At 52.6% G+C, this 13,281-nt stretch overlaps 1 protein-coding gene across 2 annotated transcripts in view; it reads right to left on the bottom strand.

The window, feature by feature from the left end:
* The window catches only part of ANK1 (ankyrin 1), a 68,367-nt gene that overhangs the window by 31,025 nt on the left and 24,061 nt on the right, over positions 1–13,281 (bottom strand). The window contains exons 1-3 of one of the 2 annotated variants that reach the window (XM_075724123.1): positions 9,236–9,450; positions 6,713–7,909; positions 6,419–6,545 (exon numbers count right to left, since the gene is read on the bottom strand). The exons of the other annotated variant lie outside the window; for it this stretch is intronic. Of the exons in view, the coding sequence (XP_075580238.1) occupies positions 6,419–6,544 (126 nt within the window). The 5' untranslated portion in view covers position 6,545; positions 6,713–7,909; positions 9,236–9,450. Of the gene's footprint in view, positions 1–6,418; positions 6,546–6,712; positions 7,910–9,235; positions 9,451–13,281 lie in introns of those variants that run through there. 2 annotated transcript variants of the gene reach the window in all.

The raw sequence follows: 13,281 nt of genomic DNA, 5'->3' as shown, positions 1-13,281 counted from the left end.
CGCAAATCAGACAGGAAGAAGCAGGGCTGGGACCTGGACTTAGAGTGAAGAGCATCCAGATGACGGGGCAGGAGTGTCACGTGAGGTCTGCAGCTTGTCCCAGTACTGTGGGCGGCGGAGGGAGGAAGCTCTAAGGGGACTTCTGCAACCATGGCAGCCTCCCCTGGCCCAGGAAATGCCTCTGTGTCCTGGCTGAGAGACTGCAGCGATGGACGAGACCTAGACTACAGCTGTGGTGAGCCCACCCTTGCTGCCCTCCAGAAACCACTGGGTAGCCACAGCGGTGAGTTCAAGTACCATACCGCACCAGGGACAACCACCCTGGCTCAGCACCCCGCAGCCAGGAAAGTTGCAGCTCTCTTTTCCGACAGAAACAAGGCAGTGCCTCCCTGCACCACTAAAACACAGCCACCCCAGGCAAGGCACAGCAATACCTCAAGCAACACCATTTAGCAGTGTAAGGCAGCAAATGAAGACCATGGGATGGCTCACCAGAAGCTGGAGAACAACGGGGGGAAAATGCAGTGACATGGTTCTGTGAGGCTGGGACCTTGGACCAGTAACTACGAGCTGGTTCCTGCCTGATAGGTCCAGCCCAAAGGGCTCTCTGCAGCAAAGAGCCATGAGACATCCATGGCAAGGGTGCAGGCCACACTCCTCTGCCTTCAGCTCCAACAGAAAATCAGAACCCCTCTTGTACCACTCACATTGGGGCTGACCAAGGGACCTCCTGTGCTACAAGAGCCTACGTCCTGCCATCCCAGGCCATCCAGTAGTGCCCACAGCCTGGCTGCAGAGGAACACCCAGCATTAGGAAGCTCCTGGACAGGAGCTGGAAGCAGCACAGCCACAGAGGACAGCACTGGAGGCAGACCTAGGCAGGATGATGCACCACATGGGTTCAGGGCTTCTCTCTTCCCTTCTCTTTGCAGCCTCAGCCATTCGAATTTGGACTTTGGAGCAGCAAAACTCAGCTGCCTTCTGCTCTCTTCCATCTGCCCCCCTCAGCCCATCCTTTCTGCCTGACCCTCCTACCCCAGAGAAACGCAGCCATGTCCTGGGCCCACTGCCCTGTGACCCCCTGCAGAAGAAAGGCCTACAGACAGGCTGTCCTGGCCCCCACTGTGCCAGGGACACCCTGCAGAACTCAGCCCGGGCGCCCACAGCAGTGGCCAGGTGCCATGGCCCCTTCTGGGGCAGCCCATGGAGTTGGGGACATACGGTGGAGGGCAGCAGCACCATGCCCTGTCCTGGTGCGCAGCCTCCATGTGTGGGGGGAACACGTGCTGACTGCACAACCTCCTGTGCCAGCTGGCTCTACTTGCTACCACCTCAGAGGAGAGCCCTGTGCATCTGGGAAGAGCCCCCAGGTTCATAGCAGAGCTGCCGGCTTTGTGGAGGGCTGTGAGCACGGAGGAGACATGACATGGCGCCTCAGTGCTCTGCTCGCACCGGATGATCTACTGCAGGAGGCAGAAGGCAGCACCAGCGCTGTGCTTAGAAGTGCACGTTTGTGCTCTGAGCCCTGCATGCTGTCAGGGGTCTAGCGAGGAAACACTGACAGCTTCAAGCAACAGGTTGAATGCAAAGAGCTTTTCCAGCTCCAGACCCTGCTAGAAGCCTCTGCATCTCAGGTCAGTATCAATGACAGGGCAGCACCTCAGCTATGCTGCCGGCATGCCAGCCACAGCACAGACCTTTGACAGAAAACCCCTTGGAAAGTCAAAGCACAGCTCAGCCAGGCTCTCCCACCCATGGGACACACATGGAGCTGCGAAGATTAAAATGGTAAAACTCCACAGGCTCCAGCAGCAAAGGGGCTCCCGAAGCCCCAGCACGCCCAGCAGCAGAGACTACAGGCAGAAAGCAAGCAGAAAAGCAAAGCGGAGGTCTCTGTGGGCACGAAGGAGAAGCGCATTGTATACTCACAGCCACGTCTGGACCGGACCTGCCCTTCCGTGCTGCCATAGTCCGGCACTTCAGCTGAAACCTGAGCCTGGCGTCCCCTCTCTCCCTCCTTGCTTATCTACTCCCCAGCTTTGAGAGAGCCAGTAAGTTACATTGCATTCTATCTAAAAATACAGGCTCCCTCCTTGCTCCAACGCAGACCCTGCAGGGATCGCCAGCCGCTAATGGAATTTGTTCATTTTCTCTCCATTATTGTGTCAGACAGGATATTTAATACCAAGCCGCCTCCGGAAAGCAGATGACTGCTGCCAAGTGCAGGGAGCGGGTCAAAGATGCAGGTACCACCTTGGGAACAGCAGAGAAAGAGCAGCCCCACAGACGTGCCCAGGAGCCTGGCATTTCACAGCAACACCTGCCACAGAGGAGAGGGGTCGCAGTTCCCTCCCGACCCTCTGGATGCTGGCGGCCAGGGCCTTGGAGAATGTGCTGAGGCTTGAGCGCTTCAGAGGTACTGCCCTTCTGCTCCCCGTGCTCAGCACGCACCTCTCAGAGATGCACAGAGAGATGCAGGACATCAGACACCAGCAGTCAGACAACACATGCAGCCAGAGACGAAGGGATAGCTCAGCTCAAATGGTAAAAGCAGAGGAAATAGATCTGCAGTCATATTGCCCTTCTGATGTCAGCGTGCATGTTGGGACTGCCTACCTATCACTCGGGGCACATTCGTTCACAACCGCTCGCTTTACTTTGGGGTGTCACACAGATCAAGACAACACTAGATTAGCCAGGGAACTGAAGTACAGGTTGGGTCGCTGCCACCTCCTGAATTTCAGCAAAAGGGAGCAGTGACAGTAAGAAATGCAGAGACCCTATGGACGCAAGTAGGTGTGCGTATCAAAAAGATACACACACATCCCAGTCTGCACAACACAACAGCGTGTGTGTACCTAAACACACACGCATTGCACAGCTACCAGCCACTAATAAGCACAAAGCATAGCACGGGCATGCTACATGCACCCCTCAGTATTTGTACACACGCGCGCGCACACAGTCACTTGCTATCCGTGTGCCCCAGGATATACAGCAGCTGCTTCCAGATGCAGAGGCTGCCTCTACTGATTTTTCTTTCTTTGGAGTTTGTTGTGTTTATTTTCATTCTCCTTTGCCTTGGTAGCAATTTTCCAGGAAGAAGCTATTCCAGGGGAGAAAATAAAACTGCCTCACTTGCTATTGTGTACCTTTTGCACTCTTACCCCACTGCTAAATCCTACACACAGGTGTCGTGCTCCGCAGACTTGTGAACATTCAAGCTGTGAAGTGTCAGGAGGCTGCTGCCAGCAATTTCCCAACAGAGAAGCCTCAGATCTGGACTTTGCAAAATGTCTTCTGAAGTAAAAAACACAGCACATCAGACTGTGCTTCTATTCTCCTTCTCTTTCTTTTCTTCCAGGAAAAAGCTCCCCTTGTCTGCTGACAATCTAAATTTTTCCCTTTCCCTCTCCTGGCCCTGATTAGTGGCTTCCTCTGTTCCTATTCACAGGTGAGCTCCTGCTTTCACAGCCTTGCCCTGCAAAGCATTACTGCAGCTGGAGGAATGTCCTAGCCCCTTCACCCCAACATGAGAGGCCCAGACCTGACCAAGCCCATTGCACTGTAGCTGTGGCTAAGGCAATAAGCAACGGGGAAGTTCTGCCAAACCAGAGACTCAGGCTGGATTTCAAGGGCTGCAGTCAGAAGTTCAGTAATCCTGCTCAGTCTTCTGGCTGTGGTCGGAGTGGTGCTCTAATCTCTTCTGGCAGTTCCCGACTCCCACTCCCACCCAGGGAGGAGCTCCCACCAGCTCCTTCTGCACACCGCTGATAAAGGAAGGGAGGGTCTCAGCATCACCTCCTTCCGTGAAAGGTGGCCACATTTGCCAGGAGCCCACTCTGTACAAGCTGCTAAATGCTGCAAGCGGATGATTCCCAAGTGCAAATGAGTTCAGGGACTTGCGCTGATCTCACAGTGTTTTTCTGGGACGCAAAGACAGGCAGGCAAAGAAGGAAGTCACCACGCTGTTCCAGACTGGCAAAAGGCACACGTGCATCCTGATACACTGCCCTCTTTACCCTATCTGCCCACTTGTCTCTCCTATCTGCAGGTCTTCTGCTGGAGCAATGGGGCAGCCTGAGCAGGGACTGCAACTCCTTCGTTGTTTATACAGCACCTGGCATGAGGAAGGGCTGAGCTGGCTTCTTGCTGAGGAGCTCCAGAGGAGCTGGGACCCCTTCACTGCAAGGATGCACACACAAGGCCCGTGGGACTGCCTGGGAACACGTCCTGTTATGGACAGGGCCAAAGATGCCAAAAGAAAGGGCCTGGCTGCCCTTTTCAATAAGTGTCTGACTCCAGTCCCCTGAGAGCAGCCCTGCCTGTGCCGGACAGCCAGCGGGGCACGGTACAGGCAGTGAGGGGCAGCACACCCAGTCAGGGGCTGCTGGCACCCACTGGATCTTCTCACTGCCTGCAGAAACAAAGTGCTTTGATGCTTGAAACCAGCTGATTTCCTGCTCCATTGGAAGAGCTGCAAGGACTAGTTTAGGGAGAGGGAAGAGTGGGGAAGCTTGCGGTCACTGTGTGTTTTTTTGAAATCGCCTGTATTTTCTTCACTCTCTACCCAGAGGTACTGCGCAGCCGGAGCTGCTCTGCAATTGAAACACGCAGTGCTACAGAGAATTCCCAGAGCCTCGATTCTCAGTCACATCATTCAGCCCCTGCCTTTCCCCTTCCCTGGTCTCTGCTGCATATCCTCAGAGTCTCTGGTCTCACTGAAGCACAGTGCTGCTCTTACACCAGAGAAGACGAATTGCAATGCAGACTTTCAAATAATGAATTACTTCCCATGTGCTGGGGAGCAAAACACTTTCTGCCAAACAGCAGTCAGACCCAGCGGCCAGGAAGCTTGGGCCTGCTCTGCTGCTGAGCCACACGGCTGATGCCTGCGTGGGAAGAGCGGGAAGCTGGCTGTGTGGCGGTCTTGCCTTAGTCCCTGCATGCCAGAGGCAGAAGGATGCAGACCAGCCCCATGCACACTGTCCTTGGGGCAGGCACCCTCCTGCCAGCCCTGGCACTCATTCAGTTTTGTTTCTTCCAGGCCTAGCTACTGGAAAACATTGCCAGTGAGCAGCAGCAGGTTTTGCTGCATGAAAAGCTTCCTATGGCTGCTCTACAGCAAAGATCTTGAAAGCAATTACACCCAATTACACCACTACACAGGTTTCTTGCCGTCTCATGAGTTTTGCTACTAATGATAACTCTGCATCTTCAAACTCTTTTGTCTCTCTTGTATTCTTTGGAAGCCATGTGCTCCTTCCAGCAAGGAGCTTAGCAGCTCCTACTCTGCACACTGCAGGCATCTGTTTGCAGCTCCGTTGTTCTAACAGTCTCTTGAAACCCCTTATCAGGAGCAACATGTGCTACCCTTTCTCTGGGATACATTAGTCAAAGTCAGCTGAGGCATCTTGCAAACTGGGATGTGCAAACTGTGTGAACAGCAGAAAAACAGCAACAGGAGGACCACAGTCCCTCCTGAGAGTCGTGCTGCTGCTAAGGGGAAGGCACAGTTTTACTACTGGCCCCCTACCTGGGGGAGGCAGCGGTGGCTTTTGGCCCTGCCAAGCAGACATGCTTCCTCCTGTACATGGCCAGTCTGCCAGTTGACGGGGGAAAACAGAGCCAGACTGACATGGGCTCACAAAGCAGAGGACAGAGGAGGTCCAGCAAGGAAACGCCTGGCAGGCTGGGCAGCACACAATCACCCCAACAACCAAAGAGCACCAGGACCGGCAGTGAGATGCAAACCTGAATCCTGGCACCAAAGCCATGTATTGCTATGGGTGTCCTACCTAGATGGTGTGGAAAGGTCCAACTCACATCGAGGAGCATATCCAGTCCCTTCCAGTTACTAGTGCCAGGCTGCTGGCACCGAAGGTCAGCGCTGCCAGCTGGGGAGGTAGTGCAATAAACCTTGCAACAGCCCTTGACATTTGCTTTGACATTTCTTTGCTCATGTGGACTTGTGTCCAGTAGTGGGCATGATCCTCACCTTCGAGGCATTATTTCCAGCAGAGACAGCAAAACCTTACGTCAGTGTAGTGGGGTTTTTTTAAGCAATTGCCCAAGCTAGGGATTTCTCTGGAGCCAGAGCTCATTTGGACCTCCCTGCCTTGCAGACCTCAAGTGCCCAGGTTTGGAGGTGATAACCTGGATCCTTTCTCATCAGAGGAGAAGAATACGTCAGTCCTGGAAACACACTAAAACAGCTGCTAAGATTAAAAGCAGTCAAAGATGGCACCTAGGGTCTCTCTAAGATGATCAGGGAAGATCAGGAAAATTGAATTAGAGATTCAACTCAGAATGCCCAGAAAGAGAAATCACACTGTCCGCTTCACAGGTACTTTCTCTCCTATCTGTATTCACAGAAACTTGACACTTTCAGTGGTCCCACAGTGGAAACAAAACTTACTGGCAGGTTTCTGCCTTCCGAGTAGAACACAGCATTCCGCAGAGCACAGCATCTCCAGAGAGGCCATAGTAGCAAAGCCTCAGGCAGCCAGCCAGCGGAGCACGGAGAACATGCTACCAGGCACATACTGCAAACCCAGATGAAAGAGAAAAGCAAAAGCATCGGGAAAATTCATCAGATAAAAGGATAAATCCATATACCCAAATTCTCTTCTCTCATTATCCTCATCCCTGCCCACATGATTTAAGACAGATAAATCCATATGCCCAAGTTCTATTCTCTAATCATCCTCACCTCTACCCACATGATTTAGGACAGGTCCACAGATCTTAATAGGACTGATGAGAGTCAAGGCACAAGAGGTAATCTCTGGAAGGCATCTGCCAAGTGAGTTTGTTCTCATTTCATGCACCAGCCTGAGTAAACCCTTCGTCGATGCTCCTTTCTGCTGAGTGGAGATTTCACAATAGCCCCTCGCCTCCCGAGGGCACGTACCACAGAGGCTGATGGCTTACATGCCCAGCAGAGATCCGCAGACCGGAATGCAAGGGGGAGCCCAACCATGTTGCAGTAGGTGAATCGGAGCATGCAGGAAATGAAAGATCTGCTCATGTTCCTGCAGCAAGGGGCTGTTAGAGCTGGAAGAGAACTCGGCACAACTGGTAGAGGAGAAATCCCAAAGCAAAAGAAGGAGGGGCCCTGGCAGGTTTGTAGGAAGGGAAGCAACTTGTCAATTAGTGTTTTGAAAGTACTGAAGAAGGGGCAAGCTTTCAGGTGCAGGCACCAGACTGGCCCCTCCATCATGCGCAATCCTCCATCATTACATAATCATGAGTGACTAGCGTCCAGAAAGCCAATTTTTATGCACTTTTAACAGGAGAGGTAGTCCTGGACTGTCACTGGTGGTGCAGTTCAGGGCCAAGGTTAACTTGGTCCCTGATGAGCATATTCAGATACAGACAGCATCTGTGTTGCCATTTGGGTCCTTCCTTCCCCCCTCACAGGTCCCCTTTGCTAGCTGTTGAAGCTGGGACAGGTTCAGGACTGTGAGGAGGGTGGATACCAGAAACAGCTTAATCTGCATTGAGCAAGGACTTGGGAGCTGCCCCTACGCAGCAGACTGATCCTTCTGATAAGGATTCCCTGGTGCTACAGCCTACAGCTCTATGAAAGCTTGCCTCTGTCAGTTCCCACCTGCTACTAATGGATTTTCTAAGTAGTAGCATCAAGACCCTGTTCTGTCATTTGCAAACCATCACTCCCCCAGTGAAGTACAGTGCTGGGTCCAGCAGCAATGAGTGGAGAGAGGAATACGGGCTGATTCAGGTCTGTACAGGGAGCTGGAGACCAGGACACTGCTCCTTTCACACAGAGCCAATGCAAGGGAAGAATTAACACAGCTACTGCTCCTGCCAGCTGAGGCCACGCACACCCAGGGGAAAGCTGTCACTCTCCTTTGATGTTAGCAGGAGCCTCTGCTCTCTGCATATCCTGAAAAAGAAAAGCTATTTTTACCTCACCAGAAAATATATAGACTGTGACTGAAGACAATACACGAGAGCTTTTTGCTCAGGCACTACACCTCTTCTACCAATATAACAGGGCCTGCAGCTGCTGAAACAGATACAGCAACACAGTAACTGCTTTTTATCTCCTCCTTTCCTAATGCACTTCCTTCCTTGGACCACGGCATGGCTCAGGCAGGTGTGTGCAATGAACACTGGGGAGCTGAGAGGGCTCTAGCAGGTTGCCAGTGCCAGGGGGAAAGCAGAGACATACTCTGAGCCTGCCTGATGCAAGCCAGGGACTAAGGCACACCTTGCAGACCAGCCTCCAGCCTGCCCTGGGCTCTGTGCAGTGCCCTTGCATCCAGGAGATGCGCCGAGTCCAGACTGGGCCATCAGGGTCTGCCCTGGTGCCTTGTGGAGAAACTTCCTTGTGACGCTTATAAACTGCTCCTAATTGCTGCAGTCTGTTCTGACTCATTCTCTACCTCTGCTTCAGCAGGGCTAGTCCACACCTGCTTTGCCTGCCTGCATGAGCAAAAGTGCTGAGAAGGGGGCTTTCTGCTAGGAGCTGCACGCTGTGAGGAATCGCAGTACAGCCCCTGCACCATGGCTGCAATAGATTTACTGCTAGCAGCGTTCAGCCAGGCTGGTCTGGCCAGCGCTCGGGGTGCAGCCTCCGGAAGCCATGCAGGGAAGAAAGCATTGACAGGAAAGCACCTGAAGCAAAGGCCTGGCCACGTATCTCTGCCAGCTGATCCCTGGTGAGGACATGCGAGCAAAGCTGTAGCAGCACAGCCACCTGCTCCTCAGCAGAGCTCGTGCAGCACTGTGCCTAGAAAGAAACGTCATCCTGTGCACCTGTCCCAGAGCTTCGGGTGGGTAGAATAAGAAAGATGGTAACACAGAAATCAACATTTACCATTACAATAGTGCAAAAAACCAACACTTGGGGGCACCTCCCTTCTGCCAACAAAGCAGCGGTGAGAAGGACCAGGCGAGTACGGCACCATGGGGAGGGACCTAGGCATTCTGGATTCAACGCCAGCCTCTGCCACTGGCTTCCAGCACGACCTTAGGCAAGTTCCCAGTGACCTAAGAAGGGCAGCAAACCCTTCCTGCCATTCTATGATCCATTTAGCTGCAAACTTTTGAGGACAAGGGGCATTTTTTCTGGACCAGACTTAAGTCCATGTTGCTGGCCAGGATATACCTACGCTTCCGTGTGCAAACCAACACCCTGAGAACTGACCTGATTCCTCTCCCCCTAGTGCTGCCCAGCGAACCCCTTACCATGCCCTCAAGTACTCACCCTCAAGTAAAGCACGCATGGCATCGCTGCGGGAGAAAGTCAGCTCTGATCAGCCCACTTACACTGAATGCTGCAGCCAAACCAAGTGTGAGCAGCCAGTCTCGAAGAGGTTTATCAGCAGCAGGACTGGACCCTATCACCACTCACACTTGTCTGCCTGCATGCCAGCACAACGGGGAGGCTCCTGCCTGGAGTCTGGAGATTACAGGTTGTCCCACGTCAGGGGCTTGGGGAGAGTGCCAGGCTGGACACAAAGTGTTAGTGAGTGTCATGCCTGAGGCACACTTCATAAACATATTGTGAGCTGTAAACAGGGAGGAGCCCATGTGCGTGAACCCTGCTCTTCAAACAGTACAAGGGAAGATGAAACTTCAGAAATACAAAGCAAAATGAAAGAGCTGTGGCCAGAACCACACTGTCTCTTGTTTTGTGCTGCACAAAGCAGGCTGGGCCAGAGGCAGTTAGCAGAAGACCCCAGATTGTTCACTGGTCTCTGCAGACCTTGGCTGGGCACAGTCCCAAATGAAGGACACAGAGATGGAACTGAAGTGGCAAATGAAGTCCAGTGACAGCAGCTCCAGGCCCTTTGTAGGGCCTGGAGCCTACTGTAATACAATGAACGCGCCCCTTCCCCCCTTCTACCTGCACAGCAGACTCCTGCTCCAGCATCCCTTCAGGAGATCCTTGCTTGCAGCAAGAAGGCAAGGGGTCCACAGTGGTTGGTGCATGCCCTCTCTGAAAGACACGCAAGGGAGTCACACCAATTGTTCAAAGGAACAGACCTCCTGGAGACGGCTCCCATCCCACCCTCTCCTTGTGCTCAGGGTGACACACCGCAGAGCGATGCTCACCTGGCACTCCTGCCTGGCAGGAGGCATCCTTCTGCTAGCATTTTGCTAACCCCATCTTGGATCCAGACGCTAAACTGGGGCCATGTTGACAAAGCACTGGGGGACTGCAGGGGAGCTGCATGGCTTGGTTTCTACTTCTAGCTACCATTCACCTGGCCCTTTTTGCCAATTACAGGTTCAAGAAGGCCAAGGCACTTCCTCCCAGGCACTGGGGCCAAACCAGTGAATGCAAGGCCATGAGGCGATTGCACCTGGAAAGGCCTGATAAATACAGCTTGTGACACTTGCAGCTTCAGAGAGAAAAAACAACAGCTCTGCCAGCTGTATCTCCCTAGGGAATTCCTATAAAACAGCCCAGCCCACCACTGGGAAAGCTTACATCAGCTGAGAGGCAGGAAAAGTAGCTCAAGAGAACCTGTTAGGATGGAAAAATGCTTTGCATTACATAGAAATTGAGATTTTTATACTGAGCAAAGGCCATGTTGAAGCATTATAGCAAAGCAGAGTCCTTACCTCAGTCTAAGGAAAACACCTTCCCCTTGTCCAGTGCAATTCAGCACTTCCCTGGAAGTCTGGGATCCCTCTGGTATTTGAGCTATAATAGACTCCACCTCCAGTTCAGGTAGCACTGAAATGTTAATTGTCAAAAGGATGGGCACTGCAACTGCTGGCTGGCACACTACATTTGCTCTAAGAAGTGTTGCTGCTCTGAACCTACAAAGCAACATCATCAGTGTCTCAGATCCTGCTTTCCCCCCTTCCCCCCCCCCCCCCATAACTGCATGTCATGAATGTAAATATGAGTCCTCTGCACCCTGAAGACAGGGCCTTACCAGCCAGAGCTTATGAGCCTATTCAAAGTTGCTGCATCAGCATAATGCAAACTTTCTCAGGTGCTGCAGCCATCAGGGTAATAGACACACTTGGCAAAGCCCTAGAAATAAGACCTGTGCCCTCCAATCAGCTTGGGGTTAACTCCTACCACACCTCAGGGAAAAGCAGTGTAAAAGTGCCCGTGAGATTGCTCCACCTGTTTGCTGAATGGGCACTCTCTCACTTCTATTGCGAGAGCTCTCTCAGGCAGTGACTAGGATTTAACTTTTATTTGTGCAGCCTCTGGCACCAGCAGCAATGACTTTCACAAACTTGTTACAGGCAAAACCAGGGACGGGATAATCTCTGGGGTGGCGAACCCTTTGGCTGCAAGGGATGAGCAGTCTCAGATTGGCTCAGTCCTCCGGATTTCTAGCTATCCGGCGATGCCACATCCTCCCCATGAGGGTGGAGAGGTGAGCCCTGCACAGTGCAGGAGGGCAAGGGCACTCGTCTTTTGGCCGCAGCCCAGGATTCCCTCATGCACATCATATGCCCGCAGCCACAGCATGGCTGAGGGAGGGAAACCCTGTGACGGCGCGCAGGGCAGGAAATAGCTGCGGTTACTGTGGGATGCTGTAATGGCAACCGCAGGGTGCTTTGGCACATGCCTACAGGCCACGCGGTGGGTGGTGAGAAGGAATTGCCCCAGGTCCCTGCCACCGAGGCAGAGCCTTTCTGCAGCTGTGAGAAATGAGAAAAGCGCCTGAATTCAAGAGCCCCTAACAGGGACGTTTGCAGGTCAGAGCTCCTCTGAGGGACAGAGAAACATTACCACCAGGCACAGGCCTGGCAAGCCTGGCCAAGCCACAAAGCCTTTGCTCCCCCACCGAGACCTGGAGTTCTGCCTGCAAACAGCCCTCCGGTGACGGCTCCACACCTCAGAGGAGGTGCCTGGAGGCAGCAAGAGCGCACGTCACTGAGGCACCCCAGGCTTCTGGTGACATCCACATGGGCTGGCAGCTACTGAACGGTAGCAGACCCATGGAGCAGCAGCTGAGGCAGATGGGCATATCACAGGGCACTAGATATCTGTCTTGAGGCAACTGTACGGAGCTCACAGGGTTAACTCCACTGTCAGTCACATTTCTACAGCTCTAGGAGTGAAGGCGATTGCAGGAGCATGAGTGAACAGGGTCCTGTGAGCTGGCAGGTACGTGCCTGCTTCCTCCCCTCCCTTAGGAAGGGGGAGAACAGAGCACTTTGCCTTGAAGTATGTAATACACCAAAACCCATTTCCTTCCTTGGCTGTTTGTGGAGCTGGTGCAGGCTCCATCCCTAAGAGAACAGGTCTCTTTGCTACATTAATTGCTGTCCCTTGTTAATCATATGGTTCTGAACACTTCCCACCAATCCCTCCACCCAGTCAGTCATTACCATTGCCCATTCAGCCATTACCACCTCACCTGAGGTATCTCTGAAGTTGCCCCTATCTAACTGCAGACAGGTGAGCTGCTGCAAACTAATACCCTAGAGCAACTTAGTTCACTAGCAGTTTGTCACCATTATCTTGCCCGTTCTATCTAACAGTAACATCTCTGACACAACTTGCAGTTCTGGAGAAACCCACAGTATGGGCACAATCCTGTCTGAGAAATCAGAGCCTGGGAGAGCTTGAAAAATAACAGCTCTGATAAATGAATAGCTCTTAATCCCAAGAGCTCCTTCCATTTCCATGAAAACACCTCAGAAGACTAAGGTCTCAGGCAGTTCCTTAACACTTACCTGTTTCCTAAACTGAGATCGGCTGGGTTGCTCATCCCCTAAGATTTTATCAGTATCCTCTCCTTAGTGACATCTGAGCGTATGAAGGTCCCCTTAAAGGCCTCTGAGATTGTACAGGTCGGTGTCACGTTGCACCCACAAAAGCTAACACCGAGTCAAATCGGAGCACTGCAAAGGGGAGTTATTTACAATGGACACATCAGGAATACTCTCTAAGAAAGAGCAAACTCATGTTGAGAAAAAGTGGCCAAGAGTTACAGCGAATAATAGCTGTCAACTCCCACTCAGGCCACTGCACCCCCATGGGCTTCAGGGGATTTTTGCAAGCCAGGGTTCCAGTATTAAGTGCTTTTCCCCAGATGCTGTAACATCTATCATACCCACAGGAAAAATTTCTCCGTCTGCTGTCCTGAGACTGCTCCTGGGATGAGACTCCGAAGCCCTGGTGCCTCACTGCCACTGCATTCCAGGGTTACACCTGAGATAAAAACATTGAATTCCAGCAGCCACTGCAGACGGAGTCGATGGGGTGGAGAGAAGCTCTCTGACAGAAATTTAGAAGGAAGAGGAGGTCTCTAACGAAAACTACTCCTTCAG

The sequence above is a fragment of the Pelecanus crispus genome, chromosome 21, assembly GCF_030463565.1.
Source record: "Pelecanus crispus isolate bPelCri1 chromosome 21, bPelCri1.pri, whole genome shotgun sequence".
Classification (NCBI taxonomy): domain Eukaryota; kingdom Metazoa; phylum Chordata; class Aves; order Pelecaniformes; family Pelecanidae; genus Pelecanus; species Pelecanus crispus.
The sequence above is the reverse complement of the archived record's forward strand: the minus strand, read 5'-3'. Positions and strand labels throughout refer to the sequence as shown.